The sequence below is a fragment of the Xiphias gladius genome, chromosome 22 (genome assembly GCF_016859285.1).
Source record: "Xiphias gladius isolate SHS-SW01 ecotype Sanya breed wild chromosome 22, ASM1685928v1, whole genome shotgun sequence".
In the NCBI taxonomy this organism is placed as follows: domain Eukaryota; kingdom Metazoa; phylum Chordata; class Actinopteri; order Istiophoriformes; family Xiphiidae; genus Xiphias; species Xiphias gladius.
In genome coordinates, this window is record NC_053421.1 from 19,994,743 (window position 1) to 20,017,694 (window position 22,952).

The window sequence follows — 22,952 nt, forward strand, 5'->3', positions numbered from 1 at the left end:
TATTCCTATATGAAATATCAAAGTCCAGCTCTATATTTACAAATGAAAAATGAGGGGGAAAATGTGCCCTCTATTTGATTTTTTTATTGAATCCCCATTTGACCTCAAAGGAGGGATTTATTTGCATCATCGCCAGTAGTGTGGAATAGAGGGTTAGGGGTGCTCTGTTTTTTGTCTGTGTAATAAATGTATTTTAGATTGATTGTAATTTTTAATTATACATTATCCATAGGGTATACTCACTAAATTTAATTGTCATTAGAATCATCCCATAACTTACTTATTGAAAGGACATCTTTTTTGTTGGCTGTTTGGGTTGCAGTGATACACACAGTGTCAGCTCAGAATGGACAGATGAAACTCTGTTTACTGGCCTTGAACTAGAAGGTTAGCCAGCATTTGCAGTACGATGGCAATGCAGTGGTAGTGCAGTTGCGTCTTGAGAAAAGTATCGGAGAGACAGAAGAAAAATTCTATTCATTATAGTGAATTCAGTTGAAGCTATTGCAACTGACGTAAGTATTAAAATAATGAGAAGACTAGAAATGTGGCTTTACAAGTTTCTCTTTTTATTTTGTACACACACACACACACACACACACACACACACACACACACACACACACATGCATACATACACGCACACAGATCGAGAAAGAGAGGGAGTTGTATTGAAGGTTTAGTATTAAAATGACATTTTCCAGTTAAATAAAATAGTAAATAGAAAATGACCTTGCTAAGTGATTTGTTTCTATCTTTATATATTTTTCTTATCATTAAATACCAGCCAGCCCTTAATATACTGTGTTGTATTTCATTCATCAAATAAATATAATTAAGCTAAACAATTATTCATTCAACCATCATGGTTGTTTTTAACAAAAAAAGTATTAAACTGCTCTATAATGTTGTTGTTTTTTTTTAATTTTCCATAATGACTTGTCTGAGAACAGATAACACCCACAGTGTAATAGAAGGTTACAGTCACATGAACATGCCCCAACCTGTGTGTGTTGATGCCCAGTGAAAGAACTGTTAGCCAACATGCTGTTGTCCCATATGGCTTCCTCTAATCGTCTGTCCACCATCCCCATGTCTGCTTGTAAACTAAATGCTAAAGCTGGTCATGTGACCCCCCCCTAAGCTCTGGAACAGACTCCTGTGATTGACCAGGTCAGGACTGGTCTTGTTGGAATCACTACTGATGACAAAACAATCACTAAAATTCAGTAGTCAGCGCACATTAAGGTGATAATAATCCCTGCTGTCCATCCCGGTAACTCAGAGCAAAGAGAGCTTGGTTTATCTGATGATTTTTGGAAGAGGGCTATTTTATGTCACATATCATACAATATTTAAGCGCCAAACTTTATTATTAGAAAGACAAAATTACCAAAGTAATAATTAATTTGTTGTTGTTTTGGATTTTACATGCAAAGGGAAAAGGGACACATTAGTTGGATGCAAAATTATGTCAGTGTTTCCATGTGTGTGTTTGTGACTTAGAGTGTGTAAGAGAGATGGAGAAATTACAAAAGAGAAAATGTATGCATGGGCATGCATGCTTTGGTGTTTTTTGTGTTTTCTATAGGGATCAGATTGTACGTTATACAGGATTAGTTTTTATCGATATTGGAGAGTCCCTCTTATATCCCAAGTCATTATAGCCAGAAACTTCGTGGCTGAGTGGTAGCAATCATACCTACACTACATAGAAAGACGTATGGATTTCTAATAGATAGGAAAGGGGAAGTTCGATAAGAAAAAATGAGCTTTCTGTAGAAAAAAGAAAATAACGGAGACGTGAAGAGGAATAAGTGTTGTCAGAGACTAGCTGCTTTGAATCAGTGCTACACAAGAAATTAACATTTAAAAACGAAAGCAAAAATGGTTATGGGATGTGTGAGCTAGATTTACAGTATGTAGGCCAGTTGTGGACTGTTTCCACCAACTTGTTTTGTGTGCTAGAGAGAAAGAAAAAAATGGGGATTAGATCAGAAACAGAATGAAGAATGAGGAATGCCATAGAGAAGGCAGCATTGTTTATAAAAAAGACATAGAAGTAGGGAATGAGGAGAATTCAAAAACAAGTTTTGTGTACATCTTTAATTAATTTATTTCTTGAAAAACTCTGTCCAAAATGCTTATTATAAGTGTGTGTGTGTGCGTGTGCGCGCATGTGCGTGTGTTTTTGTGTTTGTGTGTGTTTGTGTGTGTGTGCGTGTGTGACTTCATGACCCTAGTGACCAACTATTTCCGCTGACTCTTGCTGTGTGTGTGTTCAGGTGTTTGTTTGTTTGTTAGTGACTCATGCAAAGATATAGTGAAACAAGTTGTGTGCTGCATTCTTCGCCAGTATTACCGAGGTGGGTTGATTTGAAATGTGTGTGTGTGTGTGTGTGTGTGTGTGTGTGTGTGTGTGTGTGTGCATGTCCATGTAAGATATATTTTGTAAGTTTCAGTCTATTGTGTGGGTGTGTGAAGTATTCCATTCTCAAGCTCCTGTGTGGGAATATGCCGTACTATAGTGTGTGTGTGTGAGAGAGATCATTATTCATGATCAGCTGAAAATAAGAGGCTACTTTTCAATTCTGTGATATATGGACATATAGTATCAGTTAGTGTAATTCACTTCACCAGCTTTCAGTGTTTTTGTATTTATCACTATGCAGACTTTCATGAGTGTGACAGAGAAGTGGACAGGAAAGGGAGCGCTGTCATTTTGAGTGTACGGTCCCTCCTCAGACCCCCTTTTTTTTTTGCAGCTGAAAGGACGCCGAATGAATGAATAGCATCTCTTTGTGTGAGAGCACTTACGCTTGCCTGTGTGTGTATGCGTTTATTTTGAAGAACTTTGCATGAGGAGCACATGTGGCTGTTTTCTGTAGAGTTGAAAAGGGTGTGTGAGCTTTTGCATACGGTTGTAGGAGAGTATGAAATACGAGGGAAAGTAGAAAACACTGTGCTTGTGTGTGTGCGTGCAATCACATTTGGCATGTTTGTGATTTGCAAGTTTGTGTAGGTGTTAGTGTTTCCTTATCAGCTCGTGAGAAATGAACAAATGATAATTTAGTAATTTAGTGTTTTTCAAATGACCTTAAATATAGTTTGTGTCAGACTATATTATTATAAAAGCATACTTTACTTTTTACTCTCTGGAGTCACTGGGAGCATTTTAAAAAACCAAAATGAATTGGTACATAAACCCTCTGCAGAAATACTGCTGACACTTCTCGATCTTGAAGTACAATTGCATGATAAATATGTGTATCTTTGTGATTATAAATTGTAATAAATATTATTTAGATTTCAAATTCAGTGTCAGTATAAATTTGATCATGTTAATGCCAAAAAGTACGCACATTTGATGTCAGTCAGATTTCTGTTCATCTGAGGGTAGAAACTAAAAATCTTCACTGAACCCCAGACTATTGAAATTCTCCTACGTGGGTTACCGACTCATCAGTGATTACACATCACACCTATAAAAGGATAGGAAAAACTCTAGGAAATATATCAGGCTTTTAAATTAAATTATTATTTTTAAAACACTACAACTGAATAATTAGATGAATAAATAAATGTTTGGCATGTTCCTGTGGGCAGGTTGGAACTTTCTTTTCACCAGGAGCGAATGAAATTTCTGTGAAATATCTGGCAGTGAATTAAAAGAACAACTTAGTTGATATTTGAGCAAATCAATATAGTACTAACACTTTACAGATTATATAATTGAGTATAGATTTAATATGTAAGAAGACAGACTATGATATTAAATTAAATTTCATACTATTCAGAAATAAGGAGTTGATGAGATCTTCCTCTCCCGTCTATGTTACATACAGTATAATCCTACACATACACATTGATATAATGTGTTTTTATTAGTTCACTTGAAAATAAGGCAACAGTCCCCTGGCTCCGTTAAGCTCCTAAACTGACAGTCACACTCTTTACAGAGAAGGCTGCGTATGTTTTCTATGTGCATGTGTTTTCCCACCTAAGATGTGCTAAAGAGTAGTTAAATTAAATGTCTTTTTAAGCTTCCCTGTAACTTCCTGTGAAATAAAACAGTTGAAGGAACAGGCAGAAAACTGTAGCGACGAGACCATTTTTATGGTGTCACATGTGTGTTGCATGTAGTGTGTGTGTGTGTGTGTGTGTGTGTGTGTGTGTGTGTGTGTGTGTGTGTGTGTGTGTGTGTGTGTGTGTGTGTGTGTGTGTGTGTGTGTGTGTGTGTGTGTGTGTGCGCGTGTGTATTAGACGGAGTAACCAAGCATCAATCATTGAATACCGGATATGATGTGTGAGCGCCAAATGTCTGTTGCCATGGCAACAAAGCAAACATCACACTGGTGTAGCCTGTATATAACACAGAATATTCACAAATAGAAATATCAGTCCCTGTGTGTGTGCATACTTGCATGTGTGTGCATGTGTATGTGAATGATTGCATGTGTGTGAGCGTGCGTGCACATGCATGTGTGTGTGTGAGTGTTTGTGTGTGTGTGTGTGTGTGTGTGTGTGTGTGTGTGTGTGTGTGTGTGTGTGTGTGTGTATGACTTTCCACTAAGAGACGAGTAACTTCAGCATGCTCACGTGTTTACAGACCAACACACCATTGGTAGCTCCTTATTCCGTTCTTGGTGTTTTAGTCAACATTCCCTGAAAACAGAAATATTCCTGGATAATCGGAGGATTTCCCCTAAATTATTTAAACAGCGACTAAATTGTTCCAGGTCAAATATCAAATTCCACACTCATATTTACAGGCATTTCCACATTTGTACTGTTTGTTCTTATGTCATTTTGAAAAATACAACTCCTGTTATAAACAATCATTTAGCAGATATTTTCCTTTTTTAAATTTGCTGCTTTTTTAAAATCCAAGTCCCTGTTTTACCAGAAACACAAGATTTCTCTGTATGACCATGCAGTACAAGTGTTCAGTATCTCACATTATGTGCTGCAAGATTATGTCTTTGAGCAAATTATTATTAGTATAATTGTTTCTTGAACAGAGCATCTTTTTTTGCACTTCTAGCATCTTAATTGAGTATGTTTTCTTTTTAACCTTCATCCAACATTCAAATATATATGGTTCATTATATCTCGAATGTCAATATTCCAGAGTTATAAATGATTGAAAGCAAAATATCAATATAGCCTTTGTATGTTATTAAGTTTGCTTCATTCTTTTTCTCTGTCTATCTGTCTTGCTCGCCCACACAAACATGCACACGCAGTTTGTGCAACACTGAGTAAACATGTCACACTCTCTTAAGTACACGTGAATACACTTTTCCGCACTGTTATTTTGCACTTGGATACGTCTTTTTCTCCGCTTTCCTGTCTTCTTCCATCTCATTTTTGATTTTTCTTTCTAAAACATAATGACACATTTGTTTTAACCCTTTGCTCCATCGCATTGCAGTGGCTTCGCTACCCCTCCTCTCTTCATCCTGGTCTACCCGGATACGGATACCCGGGAATAACATCCCCACTCCCTCCCGCCTCTGCTTTACGTAACGCTTAAAGCCCTGCATATCCTCCCTGGCCATGGCAACAACCACATCTGGATCACACAGCCATCTAGACTGGCACCAAAGCATATGTGAAGCCCTCAAGACTTACCACAAAAGTCATGTGCAATGCTAATCCTATTTCTTATTGGGCAAAGCACACTTTGGGGAGATTCTCAAAATGCATTGGTGCAGTGGGACTCCTTAGTCTGAGGTGGCTCCAAGACTTAGACTGCACGCATGCAAAGTTAGAATGAGATTCCGCCTGTTTGGAGTCTCTGTCGAACTCACATTCATTATTCTTATGAGATCACAGTTTTAATGTGTTCCTCCCAAAGTTTGGAATGAGTTTATGTTTTTCTTAGGAATTTCTTTTCTCTCCTTCATCCCACTCTCCTCTTCTACTTTCCTTTCATCTCTAGCTCCACAGTCTTTGCAATGGTTTACTGACGCTGCCTGTCTGTAAGCTATTTATCTGCAGACTAGTAGTGCCCCCAAATGGCCAAATACATACATTACAAGTTCCTTAATACAGTGGGTGGAGGGATGTGGGTCTCCAAATACTTTTCTCAAGTTTGTGTTTGATGTATTCTACTCCATGGTAATTACTCACTGTTCGGAAGAGAGAGAGTTAATGAATCTGCATATGTAGCCACAGAGTTTGAAGTGTGTTTTGTGTTTTGATGATGACTGATCCCTCCAATTCCTCTCAATTTCTCGCCTCTCGGTACTCAATGATAGTGTTGTCCTTTTGCAACATTGAATGAAATAAGGAGTAACAGTTTCATTAAACTTTAAGTGTAACCATAAAAGGCACGAAAGACACAAGCACATCCAGTGTCTTAAAAATCTCCTTTTTCGGTCACAAAAAAGATCTCCCCCTCTGTATAAAAAGTATTGGTTCAGCTTATTTTGATGCAATAGATGGTGATGGTCAGTGGCAGACTGGTGACCACGGGCGACACGGGGACGTATGCCCAACATAGCTGTTGCCATGGTAACTGCAAAGGACTGGTGGATCGAGTTATAATTGGACGGCGCAAATGGTGGGTTGTGGGAGGGAGAGACACAGAGCACAGGGGTGGAAGATGAATTAAGGGATGAGAGAGATGGGATGGGAGAGTGAGCGAAGGCGGTGCTCCGCCTGCATTGTGCCAGCGTAGGTGAAGAGGAGGAGGAAAAGTTGAGTTGTGTGAGGTCACGTGGCGTTTGACTGATTTAATTGGGGGTTAGAGACATGCATACATACGCACAGTAAAAGCATGATGTCTGTAAGAGGCGACAGCCAATGAAAGCTGCTGAACACCTACACAGATATGCACTGCCAGCATGGCAGCAGGGAGAGATAGTTAAGCTTAGCTGAGGGGGAATTTCTCTTTTACTGTCTTTTACACACCTTCTCTCTTACTTTTGCCAGTCTTTGCCACTTATCTCTATTTTATATGACTAAGTGCTAAAATTCAGGGGTTTCCCACAATTATCTCGTGTCTACTTCACCTCCACTGCGCAACTTTAGATGTTAGATGACAGATGTTCTTATCTTAACATAAATCCTTTTGTACTCAAATAGCTCTTGTGTGACAGTTAAAATTGTTTCTGAAGTGACAAACATACTTTAACACAAATAGGTTTGCAATATTTTGTTACGAATCGATCAAGAATTTAGGCCGATTCAAATCAGGCTAAAGGGAAAGCTCATTACTCTGCTCTGAATAATTGGTCAGATGTAGTTCATTACTAAGGGCTTGTAATGTTTACCCAGGGTTGTAACCACTGAGCAGCCACAGTAATCCCTCATCTCCACCCCTGGCCTCTGTTACTCTCTTTTCCCTTCAGCCAAGGTGTCCAACTCCCTCCCCTTAACTCACTGTGTTTGCTGGATTGACTTGTTGAGAGCTCAGTGCAGTTGATAAGCCTTAATCTCTCTCTCTCTCCTTGTCTCTTCTTCTAATGCCTATTAGTTTAACCCTTTCTAGAAACCCTCTATGCTTAAAAGAGGAACAGACAGTCACCCCATATTTTTACATGACGCAAGATGCTTTACTGATGCCAGCAAGCTGAGAAGATAAAGGCACATGAGAGATAAGTGGCGTATTAAGGTGGAGCTTAGGCCCATTGCAAAGAAGCTTCCTTCTGTTCTAGATGTCTGCATATTGTTTTTATCCCAGTCACATTCTTGTATAGTTGCACTGATCTAAATTTAGATTCATAAGTGTTTTTGAGATTTGTCAGATCTGTAATGGGTTAACCTTTTTACTACTGAGGACAGCTGCTGCCAGTGGCTTTCACAGCCTTATTGGTCAGCTCCCAAGCTCCTGATAAGCCAACTGGCTTGTAGTGGTAATTAAGTTCCTCCTAGTATTATATTTGCCTTATTGATACATGAGCTAGGCTGAGAATTGCTTCTTGACTCATACAGTATGAGGAGAAACCATATCATATATACAAGTCCTCTTCCTCTGTGTCTTAGTTGTGTTATACTTAAACAATATACTGTAGGTATCTGTAAAGGTTTTCCCTTTGTCTCTCTCTGTCTCCCCCATCTCTGGCCCCCCACACCCTTCCTCCCTTTAAGAGAAGTTCTGTTTTCACAAGTTGTTTTCTCTCCACCCACCCACCCTCCTCCTCCATCCCTCCCTCCCTCCCTCCCTCCCTCCCTCCCTGCTTGCCTGCTTCTCCTGCTGAAAATGACTCTCAGTCTATTTTTACCCTCTGGTCCTCTCCGCTCTTAGCCTGTTCCACCCATTTTCCCTCTCTTTCTAACCACCCCTACTCTCCTGTTTTCAATTCTCTTCTTCTCTGTCTCTTTCACTCTCTCTCCTCTCCATGCCAGCGTTGCATCAGAACATTTAAAATTCTGTCTGGAGGAGGCACATTTGCATGATGGAGAGATGGAAAAATGTTTGGGGATTTGAAAGGGCTTTTTTATGATGGAAAATGACATCACTTGCCTCCCTACTGTTAGCTGTGTTGCTAAAAGCAAAGGTATAGCATTACCCAAGAAATGGTTTATAATCCCTCTCATATGTGAATATTGTTGATTTATAATAATGTCTGCATTTATGTTTGCATAGAACAACTTTGTAAAAACACTCAAATAACAGGCAGAATGACCCTGCATATAGGTTTAATGGTTGTCGATGTGCATTGTCATCTTGACCTCAGAGCCCTTATCAACTTCCATTTCCAGTGCAGATTGCATAGAAAGACCAAAAGCAGCGTGGCAAGTAAACAGATGATAGCTCACCAGCGCCACCCTGCATCGGATGGGTATTACGGGTATTAAAGCTTGAGCTGAGCATTTGTAAGAGGGAGGGATCTTATCTAACTTCTGTTAAGCCATTGGTTGGCCTATATCTTAGTGTCGGCTTTCGATTCGTGCATCCACGTATAATTCAAGGTTTACTACGAGTCCTGCACCAATGACATTAAACTGGGGTGGGCTTATTGGAAGAAACACAAAAATACACACTTTTGAGGCATTACTTGAACGCCAGCCAGTGTTTTTATGTGAACGCAGTAGAGTTACATGACTTTTTTAAATTCATTACCATTGTGTATTTAGGATAAGCTCAGTTTTTGTTGTGAAAACAGAAGCTGTCCGTGAGGCCGGGTGAAATTTGCATATGACTGGCATTCCTGTGCACACGCTGACCAATCAAAGTTCGCGGCGGGCAAATGGTGGCTGCCTTGGCCAATAGCCGAGCGGAATACGCCAAGGGAGGCGGGACAAGGCTGGGCGAGGTTGACAGGACGAGAAGGGGAGGGCGACGAGTACGGGGGAGGGGGGGGGCAAGCAGCCTAGTTTACAACGAGGAAGAGGGAGGGAAAGAGAAAGAAAGGGCCAAGGCTTGCGAGAGAGAGAATGAGACAAAAATAAGGGAGTAAACTCGGGCTGGGAGTTGTGGAGATGCGATACGAGGACTTTTCTAAACCAAAACAACACTCGTAACTCAAGATACTGTACACAGACAGGACGGTGTGTGCGCCGATCTCGTCCGCACGAAGTGGCTAGCTAACCTGCTGCAGTCGGACGGACCTCACCAACGGCTTTACCCTAACCTACTGTATCGTTTCTTCTTAAAGCCCCCCCCCCCTCTCTCTTGTCGGCTTCGGGTCCTGTACTCGGGCATCTTCAACTAGCCACTCGTTTGCTGTCTTGAGAGCTTGACCAACGAGTAGGAGAAGGAGAAACATAACTGCGATTCATCCCCCTTTTTTCCTCGCTGACTGGAGCCAGAAGTCCTCACCGTACTCGCTTTTATCGCTGTGTTGTTGTCTCATCAGTTGCTAGCTAACGCCAGGTTTGTGGTCAGATTGGCCAGGTAGGAAAGGAGCTGGTACATTTTACGGGGATGAGCTAGGCACTAGATAGTAGAAGGGACAATAGTGTTTGTTTGCTGTCTTGATAATCAAACTGATGGATAGCGGGCTTGTAAGCACTGGGTGATGGATGATTGCACCAGATATACAGTCAACGACATCTGCTTATGCGTAGTAAACAGGGATAAACTCAAGTTGGTCGCTATCCTTTTATAGGTGATTTTGTATCTTGGCAGGTGTCAACTGAGTTGTCAGGTTAAGACAGGTGCATGGTACGATTCTGGGGTCAAGTAATGGGGAAAACATAGTGTTTGATGTAATGCACTTGTCAAACAGTCCTCGGCGGATTATTTTGCCTGCCAGTACGTATGAATACGCCTTTGTAGCTGAGACATGAGAACAATTGCGTTTCTTTTGCCTCTGTGCGGCTGGTGCACGACCAGGGGCGTTCCCGAGAGGTTGGTCCAATTTGGAGTGGTGCACTCGAGGCTCCGGCTGTTGCAAGAGACAGCTAAATCAGAGTCGATGTGATTTATTATATGAATCAGCAAGTATTAAAGTAGTCTCTGTTAAAGTAAACAGTGCACACTTGAGCAATAAACAGATTCGTCTTCCAAGTTAAACGAATCATCTTAGCTTTGATCGTCCCAATTTGCTTGTTGCAGTGCTGTTTAGCCTGATCGATACGATGCCCTCTTACAGCAGCCCTTCAGCTTTTTGACTCGGAGTTTTTATGTGTTTCTTAATACCTGCCGTGCCCACCTGTCTGCAGCTCTATTTTAACCGCAGATCAAGGTTTGACATGGCACAGAAAGACTGCGTGGTTTTCGGGCACATGTAATAATCCAGGCCGTGGATGGGCTCAAGGCCTTGTTAACCCCTTCATGGCCAAGCTGCTGTAGTAATGTAAACAAACAGGGAGAGGGGGCATCGGGGGTAATTAGACCAAAGGGAGGAGGAACCTTGCCTTCGATCATAATCATCTTTTGAGTGGGTTGTCTATACACTGTTACATTCTTACAAATTTTACTGAAGTTTTGTATGTTATTGTAATTGTTAACAGTACATTTTGTCCATCGATGTTTGATTGTTCCGTGTGCGTTATTAGATTGCGGCATTCTGCGATACGGAGAGATGGACTCTACTTGACAGACATATTTCATTTTTACTCGCATTGGAATTAAAAAAAAAAAAAAAAAACGATACCTCTTTATGTCACATCTTAAAATCCTCATGATGCAGGGGGGTGATGCAGTAATAATTGTGAATGATGACTGCAACCTGTCGGGATGAAACGGATACAGACACCATTGAGCACTTTTCTTAACCTGTGAGCTTCCAAATAACATCAGCTCGAGATCTTGGATCAGAAATGTTTCTGGATTTCTGTGTGTTGTAGAAGAGAGATTTTGAAAGGACATATTATTCGTTTTTGGAGAAACATCAAGGATTTCATTCAACCATGTTCTCATCAGAGAATCCTCAGTATCTACGCCAAGGATTAAGCATGTTTGGTTAGTCCATGCCACTTACCTTACTGTTTGTATAAAAATACAGTTTCCTTTTTACAAAATCTATACACATATGTCATTATTGTTGTATCATAATTCAATCCCTGAAGTGTTAAATCAACATGCCTACTGAATATGTTTTTGAAGCTTAAAGGGGTCAGATATTGTTACTTGAAAGTTTTTGGGAGATACATTTTTATTAAGAATTTTTTTCGATAATGGAAATAAAAATATTATGACTTACACAGTCCCTTATTCATTTATGAAGGTTCTGAGTGTACCAGCTTCTGTTTGCTATCCAGTCTGTTATTGAGAACAGAGAGTCCTTTGGTACATCTGCTGTTGTTGGAGTGATTTAACCAGTTACGTGGCTCGAGGTGGGTTACTACTGGCAGTACTGATGTTCTTGGTAGTTCTCAAAGTGCTGCTGTTTGGTGGTTTGTTGCATTCACCTAGTGTCACAGATGTTAACCAGCCCCTGGTAAGATGACTGAAATGAAAGTAGTACTTTTCATACTGCCATAACCAAAGCGCTGGGCTCTAGCCTATGTCTGATTTCAGTATATTAATTTGTGGTTCCATCACTTACAAATAATAAAAAAGGATGCATGAGCACATTACAAACTAATTTTTAAAAAATGATTGGAGCTGGTGATTTGAGTCGGAATGCATTTCTGGTGGGAGTGTTGCACAGAGGGCCCCGATTCCCCAAATAAGGAAACAGGCCTGGTTCTCTTGAGTGCGATATCTGAGCAGGGGAGCATATAATGATGTTATGGACATCAGATGCAGTTGGCTGTTGTTGATAAGTAATACTGTTTTCCTCTGCAGTGTGGACCAATGTAGAGCCCCGGTCAGTTCCAGTCTTCCCCTGGCATTCATTGGTCCCTTTCCTGGCACCAACCCAATCAGATGCTTCTTCTCAGCCAGGAGAGGGCCAGCACCCAGTCAGCCACCCCCAAGCAGCCAGCCTGAAGACAGGTACCGAATACCTTTATGGCTGACCTAATGACTGTAGAACATGTGATATAACCAGTTTTAAGCAGTTGTCCTTGGGTTTTAATACTGTTTTGATTACCACATTTGTTTACTTTTCCATGAGCAAGTATGCATCTCTTTGTTGTTTTTCCTCAGAGTGTCAGGGGGTGGCAGCGCTGTCACAGGAGCCTGCAGAGGCACCTCCCACTGTAGAAAGAGGTCCCCCATCCCGGCCTCCCCCCTCCTCTGATGAGCCGCCTCCAGAGAAGGAGAAAGGAGATGCAGAGAGGGAGAGGCCTGACAGCGAGACAGAGAGTGATGTGGATGACCCGTTAGTTCAGTTTTTTGTTTTATAGTGATTTTGTGTGAAAAGCTGTGAGGTTAGATGAACACATATAGATATACACTGCATATATATACCCTCATGTGTTATCAGTTTCCATATATAAGGGCAGTTATGTATTTGTCCAAGTCAGTTTTCACTGCAGTTTTCTGTGTGGTACTATGTACCCACACATACGGTAAGCGAGTGTGATATTTTCTGTATCCTCGCACTAATTTCTGCAGAAGAGCTCAGTGCCAGAACAAAGCAGATGGGAACAAAAGCATTCCATCTCTGGGCTCTATCACTATATGAAAGGCAGTGGCCAGGCTGTCAGCCATTGAAATGGATGAGCTATCTGCTGAATCTGCTGATGTATCTCATGGGAGATGAACTACTTGTGCTCTGTGTCTACATCTAATAGTCTCAAAGCTCTATGGTACATAATACTTGATATGAAGTAGAGAATTACTCAGTTTTTAAATATTAAAGAGGGAAAAGAGAAAGTAAGGCTGCATGTTCATATATTGTTCTCTAGAAAGATGTCTACTGAAGATTATTAACAGAGGGCTGTTTTTTGTCTCCCTTCAGCTTCCTCCCAGGAGTTGTACCAGAGCAGCCCCTCTCTACATCACCAGTAAAGAGACGCACTCAGTCCCTCAGTGCGCTGCCCAAAGATGGAGACAAGAGCAGCCCTGGAAAGGTAGCCATTTCACTGATCGTACTATAACATCAAAATTCTCAATGTTCCTTTTAGTAAAATATGTAATGTAACATCCGTCTGTCTTTCTTGCCCACTTGCTCAGAGGGAGAAGGACCACATTCGGCGACCGATGAATGCGTTTATGATTTTCAGTAAGCGCCATCGAGCATTGGTGCACCAGCGGCACCCAAACCAGGACAACAGGACAGTCAGCAAGATTCTTGGGGAGTGGTGGTATGCTCTGGGACCCAAGGAAAAACAAAAGTACCATGATTTGGCCTTCCAGGTACACAGATGCATTTGCAAACAAAAATAAAACAACCCACAAAATGTACTAACATACGACAGCTCCTGTGCTAATCTATAGTGCATGTACTATATTTTTGTCTCCTTTGCAATTACTCCCTCCTTTTTGTCCCTTCTCCTTTTCACAGGTAAAAGAGGCCCACTTTAAGGCACACCCAGACTGGAAGTGGTGCAACAAAGACAGGAAGAAGTCCAGCTCAGAAGGCCGTGGGGTCCCAGGGGGCAAAGACATCAGAGAGAGGAGCATGTCTGAGTCCACAGGTTGGTTTCACTCAGCTCTCATTATATACAGCAGCACACACACACAAAATTATATATATATATATAATTTTTTTTTTTTTTTTTCAGTAAAATCTGTCATTTGCCATATTTTTATCCTTTCTAGTCCTGTAACAGTCCCGTTTTTGCCCCCTGATAGAGCCCCATTCTGTGGAGCTGAAGGGGGTTGGTCCAAGTCTGGTGTCTGAGAGAAGTACAGGAGAAGGTCATGTGGGCCAGCTTACCCGTCCCCGAGCCTTCTCTCAAAGTGCCATGCACAGCCTGGAGCGGAGTGACAGAGGTAATACACAGGCCCTGGCAGAACTGGCACAGGTAAGTCATTAGTTTGTAGAACATTAACAGCTTGTGCACCTGGAAAGTTGATTTTGTAACATGCAACCTGGCACATTTTAAATAACAAAGTGGAGACAATTATCACTTCTGGGGACAAACAGTATTTTAATGCTGTTTTTGTAGACATGATTTGATTAAACAACAAAGCTTGTTTGTTTCCCAGTGTTGTCCATGCAAAAAATGTGTTATGTGAAAGATTTGCTATGTACAAAGATTGAACATTTTTTTTTAAATGTTTTTAACAGTGTGGCAATCAGGACAGTAAAATACTGTGCATTTGTCTGTGAGAACATTTCTCACTTTTTAGATAAAAATACAGTATACAAAACACAGACAAATTTGGCATATACAAATAAAAAAACGCAGAGAAATAATAAATCCCAGCCACGTTAACCTGTTTTAAAAGCATCCCTGCTATATGGCCATTTACTTAATGATTTCAGATGTGTGGGGATGGTGGCAGTCAGTTTTCAAGCCATGCCCCACCCCTGTCGCAATCTCAGCGGGGAGTCAGTGAGGACATGACCAGTGATGAGGAGCGTATGGTCATCTGTGAGGAGGAGGGAGATGATGATGTCATTGGTGAGAAATCAGACCTACTCTACTAATGAAGCAATGTGTTAGATAAGAGATATTTAAGTGTTAGTACACTAGGTTTTTTGTACATCATGTAGTTTTATTTATTCTCTCTGCATTGTTTGTTTTTGACCACTTCCATGTTTCGTTTTTGTAGATCTGCCGGCATTGAGAGCTGATTCAGACACACATGCTTCGTTCACGTCATATGGTTTAAACTGTAATTACAAGCAGCCAAGTGGGAAAAATTGTTCATATATAAAAAAAAAAATTTCTGACATGGTGATATCTCTCACTTGGTTAAAACAACTACAGACGTGAACAAACTGTTGGAAGAACGGCTGCAAATGCTCCAACGCTTGCATTAACATTAAAACTGAAATCCAATGTTAACACTAATACTGTTGAATCAGCTCATTTAATTTAAAGTATACACTATTTGTATCTGGTTTCACTTGGCAACAAACTTCTCAAAAATTGTAACAAAACAAAAGTAGCTAATTTAGGCCATTATCTGGTGTGACTGCAAGGTTAGCACTAGCGCTAACCCCACTGGAATGATGCTTTAAGGGGTGCTTTTCCTGTCCTTCTCATTCCGTCGACATTGCATGAATACAGCATTAGTAGTATATATTTTTATTTTCCACAGAGGACCCCTATCCTAGCAGTTCCATAGACCTCAAGTGTAAGGAGCGGGTGACTGACAGCGATAGTGATAACGGTTCTGGAGATGAAAGCGATCAAAAGGTAACATTATTTGTCTCCTGTTGTTGATTAATACCTTTTTTTTTTTAGTCTATCATATACAGACCATTTAACAGTAGCTGCTTTCTATGGTGTCCTTCTTTTCTCAAAATATTTTTCTGTCCATCTCTTTCTTTTCAGAGAGTTTTTGCTCCAGTTATCTGCTCTACTGCATCATCATCTTCCTCACATCATACCCCTCATGGCAGGAGTGTCTCGCTGTCCTCTTACCCCACCAGCAAGCGTTATGATGAGGGGAGATCAGGAGGGGGAGGGTTTTCAGATCACAGGAGGAAGGAAAGAGGGGAAGGGGAGGCTAAGGACACATTTGGGGGAGAGGGAGGAGGAGGAGGGGTGCAAGGCTCTTCTCTCTCCTTCCCTTCTGGCCAGTCAGTCATTTCCAGTTCTCCAGCTGGAGGGCCTCCGTCCTCGTCAGTGGGTTCAATGTGTGCGAACCAACTCCTGGGCATTGGTGCTGTGAGGGTGGCCTCTACGGTGGTGACTAATGTAATGCGTCCTGTTATCAGCACACCGCTCCCCATAGCCAGCAAACCCAGAGATGGAGGCACTTCATCCAGTCCACATCCGCCAGAGAGGAAGTCCCTGACTCCCCAGCAGCAGCAGCAACAACTTCTGATTGGTTCAGGACCAGGAGGTGGGGCCACCGCCACAGGGGGTGGGTACTACTCTTCTTCATCACCTAATCCTGTAGGTGGAGGCGTGGGCCCAGGTGGAGTAGTGACTAATTTGGTGTTTGGAGGGGCTCTGTCTGCTCAACCTGCTGTACAGCTCATCAGCCCCTCCCCCCAGCCTCAGCCTTCACAGCAGCAGGCTCTTCCCTCCGCCGCTGTTTCAGCTCCACATAGCCAAACCAATGGGCCACTGCCTCTGCCCCTGCTTCAGCCCCAGTTCCTTCCTGCCTCCTCCCTGGCACCCCCAGGGGGTAAGGCCATCACACAAGTTCAGTACATCCTGCCTACCCTACCTGCCAACACCAACCCCAAGAGTCCACCTCAGCAGCTCAGCCAGCCAACCAGTATCTTCAACCTGCCCACAACTCCACCCGCACACGTGTCCTTGGCCAATGGAAAGCAGCAGGGTACAAGTTCACTGACAGGATATACGTCCAGCCCAGCAGTGGGAGTGGTCAGTCCGGGAACTAGAGGTGAGAGTTTTAAATCAGCAAACATGACAGCAAAGCAGAGTCATGACGAGGCAATACATATAGCTAATAATCTATTGTGACTCCTAATAAAATGCGCATCCCCCCTCCTTTTCTTTGTTTGCCTCAGTGCAAACACAGTCTCCTGTGCTCCAGGGTAAAATGCTTGTTCCCATGGCAACAGTAAGGACTGCACCAGCCCCTTCCCAGCAGTTTCCCATTGTGGCTCCACCTCTTCCTGTCCAGAACGGTGCTCAGACCGGAAGCAAGGTCAGTGAGCACTTCACTGGAGACACTGACATGAAAACTTAAGAAATTGTTTCCATTTTGTTAGTAATGACGAGTAAAAACATTATCACATCATTAGCTCGCCCCATTCACTGCCCATTCATAAATTTGTATTTGTCCTACTCCTTTCTTCACGGCTTCCTCTTTCCATGCCTCTCTAGATCATTCAGATAGCGCCCATGCCTGTGGTCCAGTCCCAGCTGCCTCAGGGCGGAGCAGTGCACCCTGCCAGCCCCTTCCCTGTAACAGTTGGCACAGCTGCTGTGGTCGCTCCAGGATCAGCCCCATCCCAGGCTGTATTACTCCCACCAGCACCTACCAGGTCAGAAATAAAAACAAAACAAACTGAACTGAGAGAATAAATATGGATCCAAAACCTTTTGAACCTATAACACCACCATGATGTGTTTGTGTGCATTTTGCACTTGAGCATCTGCTGATGACTTAAGAACGTGACAGATGGCAACATGAATACTTTACCGAATAACAATTTCAGGTAACCAGGGGCTTATAGTATGTGCTGATGTGGTAAACGTCACCACTTTGGTACTGCAGTACAAACAGTGGAGATAAGTTTTCAATCATGAAAATTATTCTAAATTGACTTTGAAATGCTTTACTGTAATTGTCTGCCCTCTTTATTTTCATGAGACTAAATCCAAAGATGTGTTTTGTTTTCACTGAGGATTTAATTTCCATAGCAGTGAAGGGGAACAAAGCAGAAAAAAAAATATCCTCCTTGGCGAATTCCATTGATTAGATTACTGGCACATTTGCCCTAAATTTTTTAACTCCAAGCATTTTACTAAAAATCCAGCAAAATACTTACTGGCAGGGTCAAGCTGCAGAGTATCTGCTCTTTGCCTGGGTGAGAATAGGATTGCAAAGGCACATATGATGACACACCCTGATATCCACTGCAGGGGTTGATGATAGGTTAAAACATCAGTTAACTTGATTACTGGGCTTCTATAGAAAAACGCTCACCTGGTTGTTGGCACATTATACTGTGTATTGATAACTAATTTAAGATGCAAAATAAACAGGATGTGAGAAAAATGTGGAATTGGTTGAAAGCCAGAACTTAACTTCTATATCTCACTGGAACAGCTTGATGCTGTCGGCATATGTCATATACAGTATGCGCGTAATCCCGGCTAATGAATTAAGAAAGTTTCTAAAGCATGGGCAATCCTCTTGTCAGCGCTGTAGATGGCTGACAATCAAACAGTGAGGATAAACTGTCAATAGCAAAATAAGTTTTATTTTTCATCACTGAGGCAGTGTGTTTGTTGGCTCTTCTTCCTTAATTGCAACTTTTACTAACTCACCGCTGTTGTCCAGCAGTGCTGTGTTTTGGCAAGGAGGAGAAAAAGGATTTTTGAGTGCCTGTAACGTTTGGGCACTGCAGCTCTCTTTGTAACACTCATGCTTGAGTCAGCATGTAACACTCTAAAATGGAGACAGATATTTGAAAGACTAAAAGCTATTTCTTTAACAAATAGATGAACCTAATACTGTTACAGATCAGATATCTGAAAGGAGCTATAAACAAATTACAGTATGTGCCAGTAAAGGTTGAGTCTGCCCAGACAAACAAGCACTCATTTATGAACATATGCAAGCTTCACTCATCCTACCCCCGGCTTCTGTTGATCTCAGTAGTCATTCCATTATTGTCAGTTTCATTCTATGTATTTGGCGTCAGTAATTTTTTTTCTGTATGAAAGAATTCCGAATGATGGCTTTCATGAAAGTACATAATGTTTCAGGAAAAAAAAAATTGATAAGTTGTACTGTTTACATACCCTGTGTACATGCTCCAGAGTACATATTTAGAAAAAGGAGTTCCAACTCATGGTCAAACATTTGAAAAGATTGGCCAGCATTCATCCACATTGTTGGTTTATTGGAATGCTTTGTATTGAAGCTATTTTTTTTTTTTTTTTCTTTTATAAATATACCACTCTTAGAGTCATTAAATGGAAGAACACAAGCCATTCATGGAACGTTTATTGATTCAGAACCTCCCTACATCTAGTAAACATCCCTTAACCAAAGATAATTCCCCTGCAACAATCTTGGACTTTACTCCAAAAATAGAAAGCCGCCAGAAGGAGTGTTTACATGACAGTTTTCACCCATTAGACAGATAATAAAAGGTTTATTCAGCCATTTCAAACAGAATTAAATACCTTTTCAAATTGGTCAATTTATTTGTATTGAGGTTTTAAACAAAGCAGTTTTATTCTGAGTGGGTTCCTATTGTGGATATTGGTGGACTACAGCTCAGTGTAAACACAGATAATCTCAGCTAATGAAGCTTTTGATGATTACTGTTAAACAGGTGTTGTTATTAAAATAAATATATTGCCCTTTCCTTGTATGGAATTGAAGTATCACAAGCCACATTGTGGTACTTAATCGAGTTAAGGTGGCATAAGTAATACCAAACAGCAGGAAGTTGTATTGTCCGGTGGTCCAGATTTATTAAAGCATAGCGAGCAGACAATATGACAAACAAAAACTCCAGCAGGGGTGCAGCTGTAGCAGTGCAGCTCTATTCTGGATGTGTTAGTCATGCTGCTGGTGGCCCAAGTTGCCTCCCCCTCACTACCTCTCAGCTTCTAACACACACACACACACACACACACACACACACACACACACACACATTAATACATCTAGTGCTAGTTATCCACTGCTGCTCACTGTGATGTAAAATCAACCACTGACCCCCTCTGCAGCACTTATCCTTTTGTCTTCCTCTTTCTTTCTAATCATGTCTCTGTTCCCATCATTTCCATTCTGCCTAATTATTATACTTTAACACCTTCTGTCACTGCTACTGCACCTTCCTCGACATTTTTCATTACAAAAATGTCATCTTCTTCTTCTTTTGTCCATCGTGGCCTTCTTCATTTTTATTTTTATTCCTCATTTTTCTCTCCTCTAAACACCTCTCCTAATCCTGTCCAGGATCACCTATGTCCAGTCCACTCCAGGGGTCCCATCCACTCTGCCTCTGGTCTCCACGACAACAGGCTCTTCCCCCACCCAGCAAGGTCTGCCAGTGCCGGGATCTGCATATGTTCCCTCGCCCCTAGCAACACTTGGTTTTACAGCCATCGCACCACCTGGACAGACATTGGTTCAGCCACTGATTGCAGGTCTTTGACGTGGAGAGATGATTTCATAAATTTTCTTCTTTATATGCTAATTTTGTGTTTGTAAAAAAAGTCGCTTTATGAAAGCCCCTTGGGACAAATGTGGCTGTCCAACAAAAATATATGTTAAATAGATAAAAATATAAATACAAGGCTCATTTAAATCCCAATAAATTTGACCTCATAATATCTAATAATGCGCCCACATGAAGAGAAGCATGAAAACCAAGCATACTCTAGCTGTGTCCCAAATCCATACTACATCCTAATTTTATACAATATATACCACGTACCACTTGTTATAGTGTACTGCTTTAGCAATCAGTATATAAAAAAAATCAACATATTTCCCCATTTTATACTAAATGATACGATACGTGTAAGGTCCGTTGTTAATTAAACAGCAATTTGTGGAATGCCCTTGCCAATTTAACGTCGCAAACAGACATCAAAATGTTTGTCCTAAGATTAAATACCTATTTTTGTGTTTTCCATTATCTTTCAGAAACTGTTTCACCACCATCCACAGTTTATTTTAGTTTGTTTTACAGCAGTGTGTAACTTCTCAATTTCCTTTGTGCTTTGCATTGTGGGAGAGTAGTGTCCATCAACAGCACACTCAAAAATCAACTATATTTAGTATGCATACAGTCTGATTTGCGTATACTGCATTCAGTCACTTTTTTTGGGATGAAAGTGATGATGCTACTGTACATTCTCATAACCTGCTTTTAAAAACCTGCAATTAGTACTCTATGTAGTATGGGGTGTGAACACACAGTGTGTCTAGTTCTGTGCCAGGGAAAAGTGCAGGGTGCTGAAATGAAATTTATAGATGAATAACACAGATAAATAATATAATCCAATTCATTTAAATGGGTCAAATACCCAGTGAATTCAAACAGAGTTCAAATTCCATGACTTTAGCTCATTGACCAAAACAGATTTGTGTTAATGACGTTCATTCAACCATAAATAAAGTGGGCCATTGTTTATAACCATCAGTTACATCTCGTGTCTCATAGTAAACACAGAACATATATTTGCATATATGAGTCATTTTTTTCCAAATGAGTATTAACATAAGAACCCAGAAACAGTTTTATACTTCAAATTAATTCTTACATGAAAAAAAAAAAATCATATACCCACATTTGTCCCTTGATTGAATACATATACAAACATCTGTTTTGACAAAATCTTTGGTGATCAGTAGTTGTTGAAGTGGTGTGAATTCAACCAGTTTCAGTAGGCCAACGCTGTGACAGTAGGACTAGTTCAATACCTCACACCACGTTAAAACCTCATTCAGATGGACAAATCTGGACCGGCATTTGACAAGAGAGCCCAAATCACAAATTTGTAATGTGAATGGCAAAAAAGAAGAAATATGGATATTTATTCATTTGAAAATGTTATGTATTATCAATGTAAGTGTTAAAAGAAAATAACAAGAATATTTTGCCTCTTGGGCCCCCTGTGTCCTTCATCCAGGTCAGCCACCGCTCCTAGCTACAGCTCATTCTCCACAGCCTTCCACCTCAGCCCCTGCCTCAGGCTCCGGGGGCCAGATAGTCACCGCCATCTACCCTCCTTCACCTAGCGTCACCATGGCAACAGGGGTGGTCTCCATGACAGCAGTGCCCCCCAGCGTAGTCTACTCCGTATCCAGCCCTTCCAGTTCTTCCCCTCACATCCTGCCCAAACACACAGTAACACCCGGCACAATCACACACCCACATCTGGACAGACAGGCAGACAGGCACCTGCCCCTGGAAAGACCTGCTGAGCGACAAGCTGACAGGCAGACCGAGAGGCAGACAGAGCTTCTGCCGCATTCGGACAGGCAGCTTGAGAGGCAGATGCACACCTCCAGCAGTACCAGCTCAGTGGCACCTCCTAGTGGTTTAGCGGTGTCCATAAGGCCCTGCAGTCCTCCGCTTCAAATCCAAACACCTGGTACGGTTATGTGTATTTTTTATAATCCAAGACTAAATTTGCAAGGTTTTATTTATTTATTTGTTTATTTTTATCTTTCTGTTTTGCAGGCAGCACACCAGGTACACCCAAACTAACTCCACTTCCAGTCAGGACCCCTCAGAAAGTGAAGGCCACAGTGGCAAACATTCCTGTGGGCAGCTATGAAGGAGGAGGAAGAGGAAAAGAGAGAGAACGAGAGAAGGACAGGGAGCGAGAGAGGGAGCGAGAGCGGGAAAAGGAACGAGAGAGGGAGAGGGAAGCTGCAGCAAACAGTCACTTCTCCTTTGATCCTGAGCCTGTGGGGCAGACAGGGTCTCCATCAACACATCCTGCTGAGGAACCCCCATCCTCTGACAGACCCCTGGAGGGCTCCAGTGCTGCAGACTCCTCTGACACACGGGCCAGGGAAAGCACAACCAACAAAGAGGTGAGAGGAAAATCACAGACTTGCTTTCAGCCATAACACAATCAGAAAAAACTACCCAGTTGTTGTTGATACATAACATCTCTGTGACTTTGTATTAAGTACTTAAATTGAACTTTCTGTGCAGACTGGATGGAAGGAGTCCCTCCCCTCGTCACCTCTTCCTCCTCCATCAGCCACAGAACCTGCCCTGCCACCCCCACAGCCCGACAAAGATGGTCCTACACCCAAAAAGGTCAAAGCTCGCCCACCACCTCTAAAGAAGACGTTTGACTCTGTGGATAAGTGAGTTAACACCTTTGTGAATCTTTTATGTAAGGTCGCAGAAATGATT

At 41.6% G+C, this 22,952-nt stretch overlaps 1 protein-coding gene across 3 annotated transcripts in view; it reads left to right on the top strand.

The window, feature by feature from the left end:
- Positions 1–22,952, top strand: part of cicb (capicua transcriptional repressor b) — a 37,972-nt gene that overhangs the window by 11,037 nt on the left and 3,983 nt on the right. For 2 of the 3 annotated variants that reach the window (XM_040117463.1, XM_040117464.1), the window contains exons 3-17: positions 12,188–12,337; positions 12,491–12,665; positions 13,248–13,359; positions 13,463–13,645; positions 13,794–13,926; positions 14,084–14,256; positions 14,721–14,859; positions 15,503–15,600; positions 15,739–16,762; positions 16,890–17,029; positions 17,209–17,369; positions 20,027–20,217; positions 21,709–22,173; positions 22,263–22,621; positions 22,746–22,903. In XM_040117463.1, the coding sequence (XP_039973397.1) occupies positions 12,188–12,337; positions 12,491–12,665; positions 13,248–13,359; positions 13,463–13,645; positions 13,794–13,926; positions 14,084–14,256; positions 14,721–14,859; positions 15,503–15,600; positions 15,739–16,762; positions 16,890–17,029; positions 17,209–17,369; positions 20,027–20,217; positions 21,709–22,173; positions 22,263–22,621; positions 22,746–22,903 (3,661 nt within the window). The remainder of the gene's footprint in view (positions 1–12,187; positions 12,338–12,490; positions 12,666–13,247; positions 13,360–13,462; positions 13,646–13,793; positions 13,927–14,083; positions 14,257–14,720; positions 14,860–15,502; positions 15,601–15,738; positions 16,763–16,889; positions 17,030–17,208; positions 17,370–20,026; positions 20,218–21,708; positions 22,174–22,262; positions 22,622–22,745; positions 22,904–22,952) is intronic. The other variant, XM_040117465.1, reaches the window with a different exon arrangement.